The sequence below is a fragment of the Eptatretus burgeri genome, chromosome 4 (assembly GCF_056783735.1).
Source record: "Eptatretus burgeri isolate ZD-2024b chromosome 4, Ebu_testis_v1, whole genome shotgun sequence".
NCBI lineage: Eukaryota > Metazoa > Chordata > Myxini > Myxiniformes > Myxinidae > Eptatretus > Eptatretus burgeri.
Window position 1 is genome coordinate 129,056,113 of NC_140964.1, and position 15,630 is coordinate 129,071,742.

Consider the following 15,630-nt stretch of genomic DNA (forward strand, 5'->3'; position numbering starts at 1 on the left):
AGTTGTCAGAAAGAGCAAAGTACTGGTTGACCAAGCACAAGTGCAGCAGACCTTGAACGAGTGTGGAAATCATTTCAGCAAAGTCCAAGAAAACCAATTTAACATTCATCTAGAGAACTTGGATGACCAACCACCACTGTACACAGGATTTAGCAGAAAAGATTGAAATTTTATGCTGATAAGGTGCAGATTCTGCAGGAACTCAAACAAATGACAGACCCAAACGCCAGGTGTTTGCCTTCCAAATGCTCAGTTGCATAGGGGATGATGACTATTACCTGAAAAAGATCATGTCCACAGACAAAGCTTTCTTTCTTTCATGTATCGGGGAAGAAGAACCGGCACAATGTGAGGATCTGTGGTTCTGAAAACCCCCACATGGTATCCTATCACTCTATCATCCCCCACACTCTATCCCCACCCCCCCACACTCTATCTTCTAAAGGTCAACTTTTGGTGTGGCCATCTCCATGGCCGCTTGGTGGGTCTGTATTTTCTTTCTTTTTTTTATATGCAATGTCAAGGCTCGTATAAGAGCGCACACATAGAACATATAACAAGGGGAGCAGGAGACAAGAGGGGTGAGAGAGTGAAGGAAAAAACAGAGGGGAATAGACACTTGAGATCTGTGGAAGGGAGAGGGATGGGTTGGGGTACACGGGCTAAACAAGATTAACACTACAGGGACTTTCAGGAAGGAAAGCAGGGAATATGGAGGAGGTTGGTGTGGGATGGATTAACAGGGGTAGAAAAGATAATGAGTTTGAATGGGGGAAGATAAGAGCTGGTGGTGAAGAGCGATTTTGAAGACTTGAAGGGAAGAGTGCGATTGAAGAGTGTGTGGAAGTTTGTTCCAAAGGCAGGTAAAAAAGAGGAATGAAAGGATGAAGGTAAGCAGTGATTCTTGATTTTGGTAGTTTAACCAGAAGGGGGTTGCTGGCAGACCTTGAATGCCCTGCAGAAATACGGGTGGGACAGAGAGCAGATAGAGCAGGTGGTTTGGAGCTATGGGAATGATGACAAAGAACCTCACAGAGATATTAAAAACCATTCCTGGGAATATTACAACAAACAAACTACAGTTGGAGCTGTCCAGGACTCAGTGTCTATTGTGAAGAGAGCCCTCGGCACAAAAATTTGACAACAGAAAACTTCACAGCTTGATCCATGAATCGTGACCCCTTACCGAAATGAAGGTGGATACTTTGAGCCCACCCTGGGAGGACTCCATTCCACATTCTGAAACTCACATATGAAGATACCAATCAACGTCACACACACACACACACACACACACACACACACACACACACACACACACACACACACACACACACACACACACACACACACACACACACACACACACACACACACACACACATACACATACACATACACATACACATACACACACACACCCTGTTTGTGTGCAGGATATATCAAAAAGTTGTGGACGGAATCGGATGAAACTTGGTGGACACGTTGGGTGTATAACAAGGAAAATTGATTCAATTTGGTGAAGATCCGGATCCAGATATGATAATTTTTTTAAAAGTGATTCTTCACCATTGAGAGATAGAGCAAAAAACGATATATAGCACGATATCTGAAAAAGTTGTGGACGGATTCGGATGAAACTTGGTGGACAGTTTGGGTGTGTGACAAGGAAGAATTAATTTGATTTTGGTGAGGATCCGAATCCGGATCTGGATACGATATTTATTTAATTTTTAAAGTGATTATTCACCTTTGAGAGACATGAACAAAATTGATATAGTACTGTATAGCATGATATTTCAAAAATGTATTGGGCCCGTTATGTTCTTGTGGATCAGGCACTACGTGGCAGAGGTATGTGCTCTACCGAGTGCCCTTCTAGTTACATACTGTGTTGTTTCTTTGTGTTTCCTTCTCTGTGCAATTGCCTATTTAATGAATGGCTTTTAAATCCTTCAGACTCCATTCGACAGCAGTTTTTAAGCGTTTCATTTTGTGCACATTTGAATGGGCAGCCATCTTTTCCCCGTGCCATCCTGACATATGGAGAACTATCATAATCCATGATATACTTGTCCTCGGGGTGAATGATGGTTGACATGGTTCTTAGGTGATTAGGAAAGACACCTTAAGGGGTGTATTGGCCACGGTGATTCAACTGGACTTCAACAGCTGGACCGCATCCCACATCAGGTTCACTCGGCCAAACTTGTATATGACGTGCGATGCCTAATTGGCATAACTCTGGGTTGATTCGGACTTCTTATCCGCATGATATCGCTGCAGAAATGCATACTCTGGTGGGGAATACCTGGAAATGGTCCACCGTTACGTCGCATTTAGGCGACTCACCAGATTCCAACCGGGATGAACACATGACCATAACAACGTATAACCCTTCCTTTTTGTGTAACATAAGCCTTGTGTGCCTGGCAGGTTATCCTTGGAATGGACACCTTCTTGGAATGGCTCCAAACACAAGGCCTGAGAGCAGAAACAGCCCAAGCAGTGATCAATGTGCTTGGAATTGAGAATGAGAAGGTTCTTCGTGCTTGCACAGACTCCGATCCATTGCGAACAGAGCTCCTCTCTCTCACCAAAGAGAAATTTAAATTTGCAATGTATGCTGACTTCTGTAAATTTGTGAATTCGTTTTTGAAGCAGCAGGTTGTCCAGCTTGCAGGTTCTTCTCTGTTGGGAAGTCTGTTCATCAACTTGGAGAATGTTATTCGAGAACTTTCCAGTTTCTGCCAAAAGTTTATTGGATTCCAAAATTTGCAGCTGGAAAATGTTCTTGGTGTCCGGGAAATCGGTGTCAGTGATGTCTGCAACCTCCACTATCAGGATGATGGATTAACACCCAAGTCTGGTACGTCACTATTTCATACTCCCTGCATGTCAATAAACACCTTGATCTTCCATCAACCTTTTTAGTTTTTGTAACTTGTACAATCACCTTTAGAACAATGTTGTGTTGTTCACCATGAATGTGGACTTTTTTATATTGAAGGTCAATTTTTCTTTTTCTCAATGGCATTAAATTCCAGTGTGTTCCAAGTTTAACGGCCCATTTAAGTTATCCCCATGCAGTGGGTAGTTTGTTTTCCTCTCGTAGAGTAATGAACAGGCTTATCCTCGTTTAAACAGCAAAACTAATTCCATAATGCTTCACGTCTTGGAAATCTTTGGTTGAACAATCTGTATGTTTAGTTTTTTTCAAATTTTCATTCAAAAACAAACTCCAACCTTCAAGTGGATAAAACTCACAAAATGCGGAATTTTTTACATATATATATATATATATATATATATATATATATATATATATATATATATATATATATACATATATACATATATATATATATATATATATATATATAACTGTCTTTCTTCGAAGGAGAAGAATCTTTAAATCTGAAATTTTTACTGAAACTTAAATCAAGGTCTGAGTTGTAAACTAAAACTTCAGCAGTTTGAACATCTACCCTCTCAGTGCAGTGTTGGGTTAAATGTCTACTTGTGTGCAGGTGAAGGTCGACTTGTGCAGGTGAAGAGAACTAATTTCCAAACGGATATTCCTCAAAACCTGTTGAAGTCATTTGTTCCGATTAAAGAGTCAAACGATGCATCAACGCAAGAATCCAGCAGTGCTTCTCCTCTTGTTGATCCAGGTTTGTGTATCTTGACAGAAAGTGCTGTGTTATGTTGAGAAATGTCTTTTGTTTCATGTTCTGTGTCAGTCACATCTTTTATCATGATAGGAAAGTTGTTCACAGTTTGTGGAGAAAACTATTCCATTTTGACTTCAGCTGGAAAGTTTGTTACTCCGTGTGATAAAGTTTTGTTTGCGTTACAGTACAGATTCCTCGTACATCCTCTTCTTCCTTCTCTTTAATCCTATCACCCCAAAATCTCTTTCCTCCCTCCTGCAACCCCACAAACCATCTCCCCATTTCCCCATACCTTCAGATGTATATTTCTCATTGCATCTCTAGTTCAGCATACTTCAACATTTTAGCATAATGTTGTTTTTGTAGTTCCACAGTTTAATTACATGATTAGCATAACCCACGCTCTGCGCGACATGTTGGGGTGGGTGTGTTTGAGAAAGGAACTGATGCAGAGTATCAGTAGTAATTTTACCTTAATGCAGTAAGTGGAATACAATTTCACTGTTTCAGAACCATTTTATTTACTTTTTTTTGTACCATGCACCTCATATGGTCTTTGAGATAATGTAAGCCGAATATCACGTAACTCGAGCACAGAACAAAGTCGTAGATAGCGTGACACGAAACCACAAACTCGGAAATAACATATAAGATTATGAGCAATGCTCATACCCTGTGTCCCATATGCTTTAGCTAAGTTAAAAGTGCCAGCTGCCTTATTTTGCTCTTTATACAAAAATGGAAATGACTCGACAGAAAACCTCCTCTTCTACGTTTCAGACAAGTTCTATTAATTGAAGCCATAAGTGTTGAGGGTTGGGAGAACAGGGGGCTGAAAATCTGCAGCACCTGTATGGAGAGAGACTGAGAGTGACTGACTGATTGAAACCAAAGATGTCTATACCAATATATGTCAATGTGTGTCAGGTTGTCAGTGCGTGTGTCTCCACCATAACTCCAAGGCCATGAAACCAAGCTGCCTGAAACTTTGCATGCATACTAAGGGAACTCCAAGGAAGTGCAAGAGTGAAAATTGGGTGTTTGGTTCATGAAAACACCCCCTTTGAATATATTTAACAGCCTTGTTTAATTATTAGGTGAATGCTCCCTCGGCCACCTCGCTCTTTGGGGTCTTCAGGCGTTTCCTGGGTTACCTCGCTGGGGCCTGAAACCACAATGTGTTTTGGCCAGCTTAACCATAACCTGACTTGGAACGTGCTATAACGATGTTTTAACGATAGGTTTTTTTCTTTTTTTTTTCTTTCATCACTCATATTATCAAAATCTGTTCATCATAGCTACGAATCGCTGGGGCGTTGCAATGCTTATAAACGCCCAGAGACGCCAGAGTTCTTGGCTTTATTTAATTTCCACCAATGTCATAACCTCGTGAATCTCTTAAACTAAGAAGAATTACAAAATTTAAGCTCCAGATTTAACTTCAGCAACAGATCCTCCTTCTAAGAAAGTGTTAATTTCTCCAATTCAGACATATTTGACATTTCGGGCATTTCTGGGATGTGTATGTTTTATGTGACTGTTTGGTGATTGCTAATCGTGTGTCATGCCAGCCGTTTCTTATCAACCGTTTCGTTTAAGTCCTTGCTTGAGTGCTTAAGCCACTTGGCGAGTGGTCTCCAAGCTACTGGTTCCTCGTTTCGGTAAAAGTACTCTGCTTTCAATGGATCATCGATTAGACAAACGTTTCCGCCTTTGTTTGGCCCCATGGTGCCATGCGGTGGGTGCCTCGGGAGGTGTCTCATCCGTTGAGAATGTGCAATTATATTTTTTACAGGACATCGTTTTTGTTTTACCTTTTTGCGTGATCTCCTTTTAATATAATCCACCCCTCACTTCGACTTCGATACGTATTTAGAAACAATAACGTCTATCCGATTACGAGTTAGCCATGTTTGTTCTTGCCTTGAAGGCAGAGCATAGACATTTTGTGTTCTGTGGCTTGATATATTTTTCAATTGAATTTCGCGAATTTCTCATGTGAATTTGTCTTTCAAAGAAGTCTGCTGAAAGGTAAATCTTGGTTGTTGTCATTTCTTTGTACTTTATCAGGTGTGTGCGTGTGTGTGTGTGTGTGTGTGTGTGTGTGTGTGTGTGTGTGTGTGTGTGTGTGTGTGTGTGTGTGTGTGTGTGTGTGTGTGTGTGTGTGTGTGTGTGTGTGTGTGTGTGTGTGTGTGTGTGTGTCGTTGATTGGTATCTACATATGCGAGTTTCAGAATGTGGAATGGAGTCCTCACAGGGTGGCCTCCAAAGTATCCACCTTCATTTCGGTAAGTGGTCACGATTCATGAACCAAGCTACAAAGTTTTCTGTTTTCAAAGGTTTGTGCCGAGGGTTCTCTTCCGGATCGTTACTGAGCCCCGGGCAGCTTCCATCTGTAGCTTGTTTGTGGTAATATTCCCAGGGATGGCTTTTAATATCCTTGTAAGTTTCTTCATCATCATTCCCATTAGCTCCAACTCTCACTGGTATAATTCTTCCATTCTTCACTTTCAGGATCTTTTCACTTCATTCTGTAGGTCTTGGTATTTGGGCATTGTCTTGATTTCTTTGTTGTTTAGTCCAAAATCACTTGTATTAACACCTCAATTAGCAATTCCTTCTTCTCTTCCCCCCTTCCCCCCTTTCTTGGACATAAGTATGATATCTGGTCGCTTTGCTTTGTTTTCGATGTTCATGCCCGATGGGATCATTAGGTCAGGCCGACTGGCAGGGACTTTGTGACTGGTCTCCCATCTCTACCTTCTCCGATATCAACTCGTCCCAGCAATTCTTTCAAAGAAATTTGCTCTCTCTCGTGCACAGATTTATCCCATCTCGTCTACAGTTGTCCTACCCTTCCTCCCGCCCATGGTACACTGAAGCTTGTGGCGAGGCAATTGTCCTGAAACAACTTGCCTTTGCATCATGGAAGGCATATCAAACTGCAGGCAATTCGGTATAAATGCGAAGTTCGATCTCTGGAAAATCCTCTTTATCTCTTTGCTTATGACTCCACCCTTTGCCGTACCATCTGTCATCCCTCAGTCGGCAAGCAGCAGCTTCTTCACTCTCTACAGATCTGGATAAAATCACAAGCTGAGTCAACACATGGAACATGTCTTTCAATCCTGACAAATCTCACACTCTGACTATGCCTCTCTGAAAGGACCATCTGGAACCCCCCCCCTCCCAATCTACTTTTTCAACAATCATCTTGAATAAGTCCTTTTGTTCAAGCTTCTGGGTCTAACTGTCTTCCATGATGTTTTCTGGGAAAGTCACATTGCCAAGCTGGCCTCCAAAGCCAGTCGCCGATTGGGCATCCTCCATCGTGCAAAGTCTTTCCTTGGCACACCTGAACTCCTGACAGCATGCAAAACTTTCGTCTGCAGCCTGGTGGAGTGCTGCTCTCCCCTCTGGGCTGATGCTCTTGCCTCACCTTTCTCGGCTTCACGCTGTGGAAACCAAGGCATTTCGGATTATTTTTATCTCTTGCGATGTGGCTGAGTCTTTGGGTCTCTCACTCTCTCACCGCAGGCAGGTCAGTGGTCTTTCTGTCTTCTACTATCTCATCTCCAGCCTGCCCCCCTCTGCTCTGTCTGAGATATGTCCCATATTTCCGCAGGGTGCTCAAGGTCTGCCAGCAATCCCCTTCTGGTAAAACTACCAAAATCAATAATCACTGCTTGCCTTCACTCTTTAATTCCTCTTTTTTTTCCTGCCTTTGGAACAAACTCTCACAGTCTTTTCAATCCCACTCTTCCCTCCAGGTCTTCAAAACAGCTGTTCACTACCATCTCTTATCTTCCCCCATCCAAAACCACGATCTTTTCGACCACCGCTTATCCGCCCCAAACCCACCTCCTTCAAATTCCCTGCTTTCCTTCCTGAAAGTCCGTCATGTAAGAACCTGAAAGTCCCCATCATGTCCATCTTGTTTATCCTGTTTACCCCACCCCCATCACTCTCCCTTCCACAGATCTTCTCATGTCTCTATTCCGCACTGTGTTTTCCTTCCCTCTCTCGCCCCTCTTGTCTCCTGCTCCCCTTGTTGTACGTTATGTGTGTTAGCTCTCAAACAAGCCTCGACTGTGTATACAAAAAAAAAACTCCCGAGATTCCTCACAAAGAACCCAGGTGTGGCCGCCTTCGCATTAATACCACTAGTTCATTATTTTCGTTGCACTTATTGAAACCAGCTCAATGAAGCTGGTTAATTTGGCACATTCCAAAACTTTTGTTCACTCAATATATTTATCCAAACAGGAGAAAAAGTTAAATTTATTGCTTGGCAATTCCATATTTTCTGTTTTATATGTGACGAAGGAGGGACCATTGCCTTGTTTGTTTGAAGTAAATAGGTATATAGATTACCAATTGCCGTCGATAAAACCATGCACCCAGAAACACCAAAACATTTTCCGAATTGAACAAATGAACACTTTCTTTTTAGCATCAGAACTGCTGCTGAGTTCAAATCTGGAGCTTAAATTTTGTAGTTTAGCTTGGTTTAAGAGATTCTCGAGGTTATCAAATGAGCGAAAATAAAATAAAGCCACGAACGTTGGTGTCTCTGGGCATTTATAAACATTGCAATGTACCCAACGATTCGTAACTATGATGAACAAGCATTCGATAATACGAGTGATTAAAGTGGAATAAAAAACAGACAATCATTCAGAAATCATTGTGGCTTGTTCCAAGTCAGTGCATGGTTGAGCAATTCGAAAAACATGGTGGCTTTAGACCCCAGTGAGGAAAGCCAGGAAACGCCTTAAGACCCCACATCGCGTGAAGCGGAAGAGGATTGCCTGATAAAGGATATAATTAAATAAGGCCATTAATTATCTTCAAATTGGGTGATTTAATTAGCCCAAACATCCAGTTTTCATTCTTGCACTTCCTTGGAGTTCTCTTGGTGTGCATGCAAAGTTTCAGGTTGCTCGGTTTCATGGATTTGGAGTTATGGAGAGTAGGGTGAATATACTGATTCTGGCTCACTTTCCCCCATGTTAATGAATGGGGGATTCTCAGCGATTCATATTTTTCTTCCCCTAAAAAATAACCCCCTTTTTATCCCAAGGTACATTTATTTGTCTCCCCTTTTTACCTCGGGGCACTTTTTTTTCAAATAACCAATACATATTGTTTAGCTCACTTATTGAACCTATAAAGATTTGTTCAAGTAGTAAAGTAGTAGGGTGAATATACTGTGATTTGTTAAAGGTGATTCTAAAGAAATATCTAAAACATATAAGTGAATGGAGATTTTAATAGCCTCCCCTTTTAACCTAGGGGCACTTTTTTTCAAATAACCAATGCATATTGTTTAGCTCACTCATTGAACCTATAAAGATTTGTTCATTCTCAAATTCCTTCAATCGTTTAATTTTCTTTGCACAATAATCCCCATCTAAAATATTTAAAAATAAAACGTTTGAATCTTTATATTTTTCAAGATACCCCTTTTGTGTCATTATGAAATGATATACTTCTCTTAATGTTCTTGTTTGACCACCTCCTGAGCCTCAGATTACTTTTTTCATAAGCCTCGCCTACTTTTCTTAACCCTGCCCACTTTTGTTAAGCCCCACCCACTTTTCACGAGATTTTTTCATAAGCCACGCCCACTTTCCCCAAGCCCCGCCTACTCCTACATCATTTCCAGTTCATCTCCGACTCACAAAGAATTCACTAGAAAATTCTAGAATGTTATGGTTTTGAAAAATTTCCCAACGAAGGCTTCCCTGGGCTTGCCCAGGGAATTTTCAAAGAATCCTCCATTTTGAAAAAATTTTCTCCATTCTAACAACATTACATCTGACTCACAAGGCTTGCCTGGACTTGCCTGGGGTTGCCCAGGGAAACCATAGCAACCAGTCTTTCTCGATAAAAGCTTCAAACCCAGTCTCCATTTTAAACATTTTTTACTTTTATTGACAATGGAGTGCTGTGCTGAGCTTGAGTGGGATGACTTTGGAGTTCCTTGGAGTTATACTACTTGTATGGAACTAAACCTTCAAGTTGATGAACTGGATTCAAACCTCTTATATATTGAGGTAAGATTTTATTTTCCTATTTACAGAGTTTGATATAAGCATATAATCATTTAATAATTAAATCACTTAACTAATACATTATTATTTTCTCTCACAGGAAATTGTATCTGAAACACAAAATGAAAATACTGCTTTTGCCACAACTTGGGGCGAAATTGTCGGTTTGGTTGAAGACCTTATGAGCGACCAAGACCCACAGAACGAGCTCGACGTTGATGGCCCAACCAAAGAGTTATACCTTGGAGAGCAGCAAAATCCTGAAAAAGAGTTTTGCAACAATAGTACTCATTGTGAGTTATCAAGACAATACCCACTGAACAAGTTATACCTTGATGAGCCAGAATACAAGTTTTACCTTAGAGACACAAATTTTGAAAAAATCAGTCAATGAGCTCTGCCTTGATGGTTTAAATGACTACCTTGGAGACTCAGGAAAAGGGTTCTGCCAAGATGGTTCTAAATATGGGGCCTACCTTGGAGACTCACAAATTTTGAAAAAAATCAGGAAATGAGTTATCCCTTAGAGACTTTGTAAGTTGGTTTTATTTTGGAGACTTGAAATGTGGGTTCTGGTTTGATAACTCACAATGTGATACATATCATGGAAACTCAACAGGAATGTGGTTATACCTTGAAGACTTGGAAAGTTGGGTTTATTTTGGGGACTTGAAATGTGGTTTCTACCACTCTTGGGGATCTAAACCTATCGATGTGGTTCTTTGTTGGATGGTGCTTGATGAGAGCAATATCAAGAAAGTTCTGGGAAGAAGATGCAGGAAGGTTCTCACTTCCCCTTTCGACTTCATCAAACCTGAAAGCCTTAGAAGACAGAATTGGAAGAAGAGAAAAAAACGAAAAATATATATATATATTGTTAGTTCTCGGAAGAAAGTGCAGGAAGGTTCTTACTTCCACTTTCTACTTCATCAAACCTGAAAGCTTTAAAAGGCAGAATTGGAAGAAGAGATAAAAAAACATAAAAATATATATTGTTGAAATACGTATTTTAAAAAAGACATTGTGTTGGGCGAGGGTTGCATTGGGGTTGAGATTTTGAATGTGAGGGGTGGGGGTGGGGGTTGAGATTTTGAATGTGAGGGTTAGGGTGAGGGTTGGAGTTGAGATTTTGAATGTGAGGGTTGTGGTAAGGGTTGGGATTTTGAATGTGAGGGTTGGGGGTGGGGGTTGAGATTTTGAATGTGAGGGTTGGGGGGAGGAGGGACACACACACACACACACACACACACACACACACACACACACACACACACACACACACACACACACCAACAAACAAAAGTTAAGCCTTGACTATTCAGTTGAGGATTCTGTGTTTTGGGTTCACAGATCTAAGAACGTCCCCCTTGACACAAATATATTTTTAATTTAACCCTCGGCAGATGCCACCTGTTATACACCTCGGACTTGGCCCTCGAGTGTCCACAACGGTGTATAGTATAGGGGTGAAACACCAACCAATTGCTCCCATAGGTATTATCTGCTTAGTTTTGTCTTTTGTAATTCCTGTGAATAAAGTGAACCTAAAATCTCTTCCCCTTCTAAATCATATATCTTATATGTCCAAGGAACCGTATCTATTACATCAACAATTTTAAAAAGTTCATTCATCCAACGCTTTGTATAACCCTTTTCAAAATGAGATTTCCATCTATATATTCTTACGATATCACCAACTTTGAACTTAGGTTTTCTGACATTAATCTCTTTTTAGGTCATCTCTACCAAGATGACCTAATAAAGCCGGACCAAATATGCGTCCGTACGTCCGTCCGTCAACAATTTTTCTTTCCAATCTTAATGAAACTTAGTATGTGGGTAGAGGTCGATGAGTGTTGCACAACGATATAACTTTTGTCCGGGTTCAAGGTCAGGGTCAAGGTCACGAGGTCACGTAAGTTATAAAAATCGCCATTTTCAAAACCTATCTTGTCTGCCATTCTACAAGATATTCAGCAACTGTTTATTGATTATGATAGTAATAAAAAATATTATCTTGTATCGAACCGGACAGATTTTTGAATTTCCTTCCCGTTTGATCGTCACGTGATCTGGAAAATGGCTAAAAACGCCGATGCGATTCGCAAGGAAGGAAGGAGAAATGAAATATAAATATTAGACACATTTTTAGCCTTTTATATTTCTACATTTTCCGCCGAAGGTGCAAAAGTTTCAAAACCCGAAATGTAAACGTCGGCATTTATTTTCAAAATATAATTTCGTGCGCGCACGCCAAAATGCCGAGTCATCTTTAACTGAGCTGCGCAGTTGAGCTGCGCAGTAGAACTGCGCAGTTGAGCTGCGCAGTTGAGCTGCGCAGTAGAACTGCGCAGTAGTCTTCGGTCATAACTGAACATTGAGAACTTGTGGTATTATAGAGATGACCGTCACCCCCACACGGGGGTAATTTTTCATATTCTAATTTTGTAAATGTTTCTGATGGTTTCATATTCGTTGACGTGTGAATCGTGTCATTATACCGATGTACAATATCCTGAATAAAAGATGACCATTGTAGTGAACCGAGTTGTGTTATTTTTTTAGATAGTCTCTCTTTTAAGGTGCAATTAAAGCGTTCAATAACAACGGCTTTTCCTTCATTAAAGGTACTGTATAATGTAATGCTGTTATTTTTTAGAAAATTCATAAATGTCTTGTTATAAAACTCTCCACCCTCATCAGTCCACAATTTTTGAGGTTTTCTCTTACTTTTATTAAATATCTGTTGAACGGCTAACATAAGAGTATTTTACCTGTTTTGTTTTTTAAAGGGACAACCCACGCGTATCTACTTCTGAAATCAATAACGGTTAAAGCATACTTGTACCTCTTATCATTATTGAGTTCAATCAAATCAGCGGACCAGATATAATCAACTTCCTTGAAATATACCTTCCTTCTACGAAACTTTGTGAATATTAGTTTATGTAATTAATCAGCTAATTGCTCTTCAATCTTAATGACATCATTAGAGCCTATAAGTTTTTTGAATTTCCAAGTTTCAATTTAGCACTCATCACCTTCTTCACGATAAATCTATCAACTTTTTCTCTTAGCGTTGGATTTCGTATCAGAGATAAATTATACAACATTTCTCTATCGGCATGATGCTTTTCTTCCAACGTTGTGGTATTCCCATAATCAATATCGTGCCTCATGCACACTTCATCAATCCTATTGACGGGTTTGCTCCATGGTTTAGGATTGTCAGCCTCATCTAATCTTTTATCCAATTTTGTGCCTGGACCACAGAAAGAATACCCTGGTAGATGTAATTCCCCTGGTATTCCAGTAGTTGTAAATTTACTTCCTGATAAAAACTTTTGTATATCTCCTCTGAATTTGTGTTTGGAGATAATTTTTTTTTTTTGAACCACACACCGAACATATACCTTTTTGTATAACCCTGTTATTTTTACTTTTAAAATATGAGATTTTTTTAGTATTAGTATTCTTTTTACATTTGAGACAATAACTCATTTATTTATGAGAAAAATTCCTGCAGAGTGCAAAAACCTTTTGAGTTTCCAATATGCACATTTGAATCTTAATTTTTAAAACATAAAGAATCCTGAGAAATGGCTTCACTCTCTCTTCCATTTATTGAAGAAAAAAATGAAAAACTTTAATTAACGTCAATATCTTCTCCCTGAAAACGATGTCAATAGTCTTGTCGAAAATATTGCTAATAGACTTGTCAATTCGTTGTTTTCGTCCTCGGTGAGTTGAGATTTTTAAATTTCTGTAACACCCCCAATCTTTTTTAAATCTCACCGGTTTCCATATTTTCATATTTATTCATTCTCGCTCTTTCCTCCCTCTCCTTCTCTCTCTTCTCTCTCTTCTCCCTCTCTTTCTCTTTCTTCTCCCTTTCCTCCCTCTCTCTTTCCTCACTCTCCTCCTCCTCCCTCTCCTCCTTCTCTCTTCTCCTTTTCCTCCTGTTCTCTTTCTTCTTCAACTCCTTCCTCGTCCCTTACTATCCTAGAATCGCTTACACCCCATAGAATATTATACATCCATTCATCGGGATTTCTTGTTATTCCTGTATCCAAAATTTTTTTTTTTTTACAACAGGAAACCAATAAAATTTATTTTGAATTTCTAAAAGAGCCTTACATTTTCTTAACTTTATAATTTTTTCATTATTTAACATTTTAGTTAAATCCGAAGTTGTTGGTTTATCAACATCAGTATAAAGCCAATCTTTTATTGAAAATATTGAAAATGAAAATTTTATTGAAAATGTTCAATTCTCATACAAACGATATGCCCTTCTTTATAAAAATTTATTTTAATTCGAACTGTGAATTCTGTATGACCTGGAGATAAAATCAACACTTCTGTATCTTTGGAACACACGGCCATTTTATTTAAGGATATATATTGTGATAAATCGCTTAATCTCACCAAGTCATTCGCGTCAGTCGGGCTTTGATAATTTTTTAATTTATAAGAATTTTTCATATTAATATTTTTTGTTATACTATATTTCTGTCGTCCAGCCTGTGCCTTTGTGTAATAATTTGATAAATCAATATCCAGTTCTTGGGATACACCAAAGATCGAACCATCTTTACCAACATAAGTCATTTATATTAGATTAAAAATAATGTCATAAAAAAATTATTGTTGCTGAGCTGAAATAACACATATAGAGATAATTGGCCACAACACTTGAAATTTAATTCTTGGACTTGAAATGTTTGATAAATACCATTCTGGAAGAATTTTATGACTTTAACAGGTGGTGGAAGACCAAAACTATCAAAATAATATTTGTCTTGAGTATTAAAAATACAAACCCAATGAGAACCGTTCCCATTATTATCTTCTAAGTTCATAATAACATTCTTTCTATGTTTAGGCACGTTTGTTAATTCATCTCTCATACAAATAACCACATTATGAATTTTTAATTTCTTACAATATTTGACAAGTTGTAAATTTGATGTAGTATTCTTTCCAAATTCTTTAAACCACTCATCAATGCTCATTTATTTATTTGAAAGATATAATCCATTACCCCTTTCAGTTAATTTTACACCTTCTTGTGAGATAGAAGAAAGCATATCTCTAACTAACAATCTCACTTTATCAGGTAGACTTTCAAGTTTTTCAGCAAAATCTACAATTACACCACTTCCACTAATTTGTTTCTCCAACTCTTTGTAATATCTTTCCAATTCTTTTTGAGCCCGGAGTTCAGCCTTCCTTTGATTGGCAGTTTTCACCGCTGTTGAAATACCACCCGTCAATGCTCCAACCGCACTTAAACCAGCAAATAAAGGAATTAGAAATGGGAGAAATCCTCCACTCGTCTCTCTTTTTGAATATTTTTTTCAACATTAGTTTTGTCATTTTAATGTTAAGTGAGCCAGTATCGTTCAAGATTTTAACCTGTTCTCTTGTGAGCAAAACATCAATTCTTACTGCTCCTTTTCTCTGAATTATATTAACGTTAATCGTACAAGGCTTTTGATTTTGAACACAATATGATAGTTTATGAAGATTGATTTGATTAACATATACCCCAGTTGGTACTTTGCCACTCATTTATTTAACAAAAAATTTTTGTTAGACTAATCATAACACCATTTTCTGTATTAATCTGTAATTCTGTTTCTTCCAAAAGCAAACAATATGTATCAACTTCTTCACTCTCTCCTCTTTCAATGTATAGGGAAGTATCCACTCGATTCGACTTTATAGTTTCCTTTTGAGCACTCAGATCAAACGCATAGATTGTATACAAACTTTTAAAAGCTGTCATATCCAAAATAGGTTCTTTATTTCCATTACTTTCAGACACCTTTTGGTAAGACTTGTATGCTTCAGCAAAATCATTTTTTTCCCAATTAATTTCCAATCAATCTCATGGA

The 15,630-nt window shown here is 38.9% G+C and overlaps 1 protein-coding gene across 1 annotated transcript in view; it reads left to right on the forward strand.

The window, feature by feature from the left end:
* LOC147029099 (uncharacterized) overlaps positions 1 to 15,630 on the forward strand; it is a 126,918-nt gene that overhangs the window by 10,953 nt on the left and 100,335 nt on the right. The window contains exons 2-3 of the mRNA XM_085876578.1: positions 2,437 to 2,869; positions 3,531 to 3,674. Of these exons, the coding sequence (XP_085732704.1) occupies positions 2,449 to 2,869; positions 3,531 to 3,674 (565 nt within the window). The 5' untranslated portion in view covers positions 2,437 to 2,448. The remainder of the gene's footprint in view (positions 1 to 2,436; positions 2,870 to 3,530; positions 3,675 to 15,630) is intronic.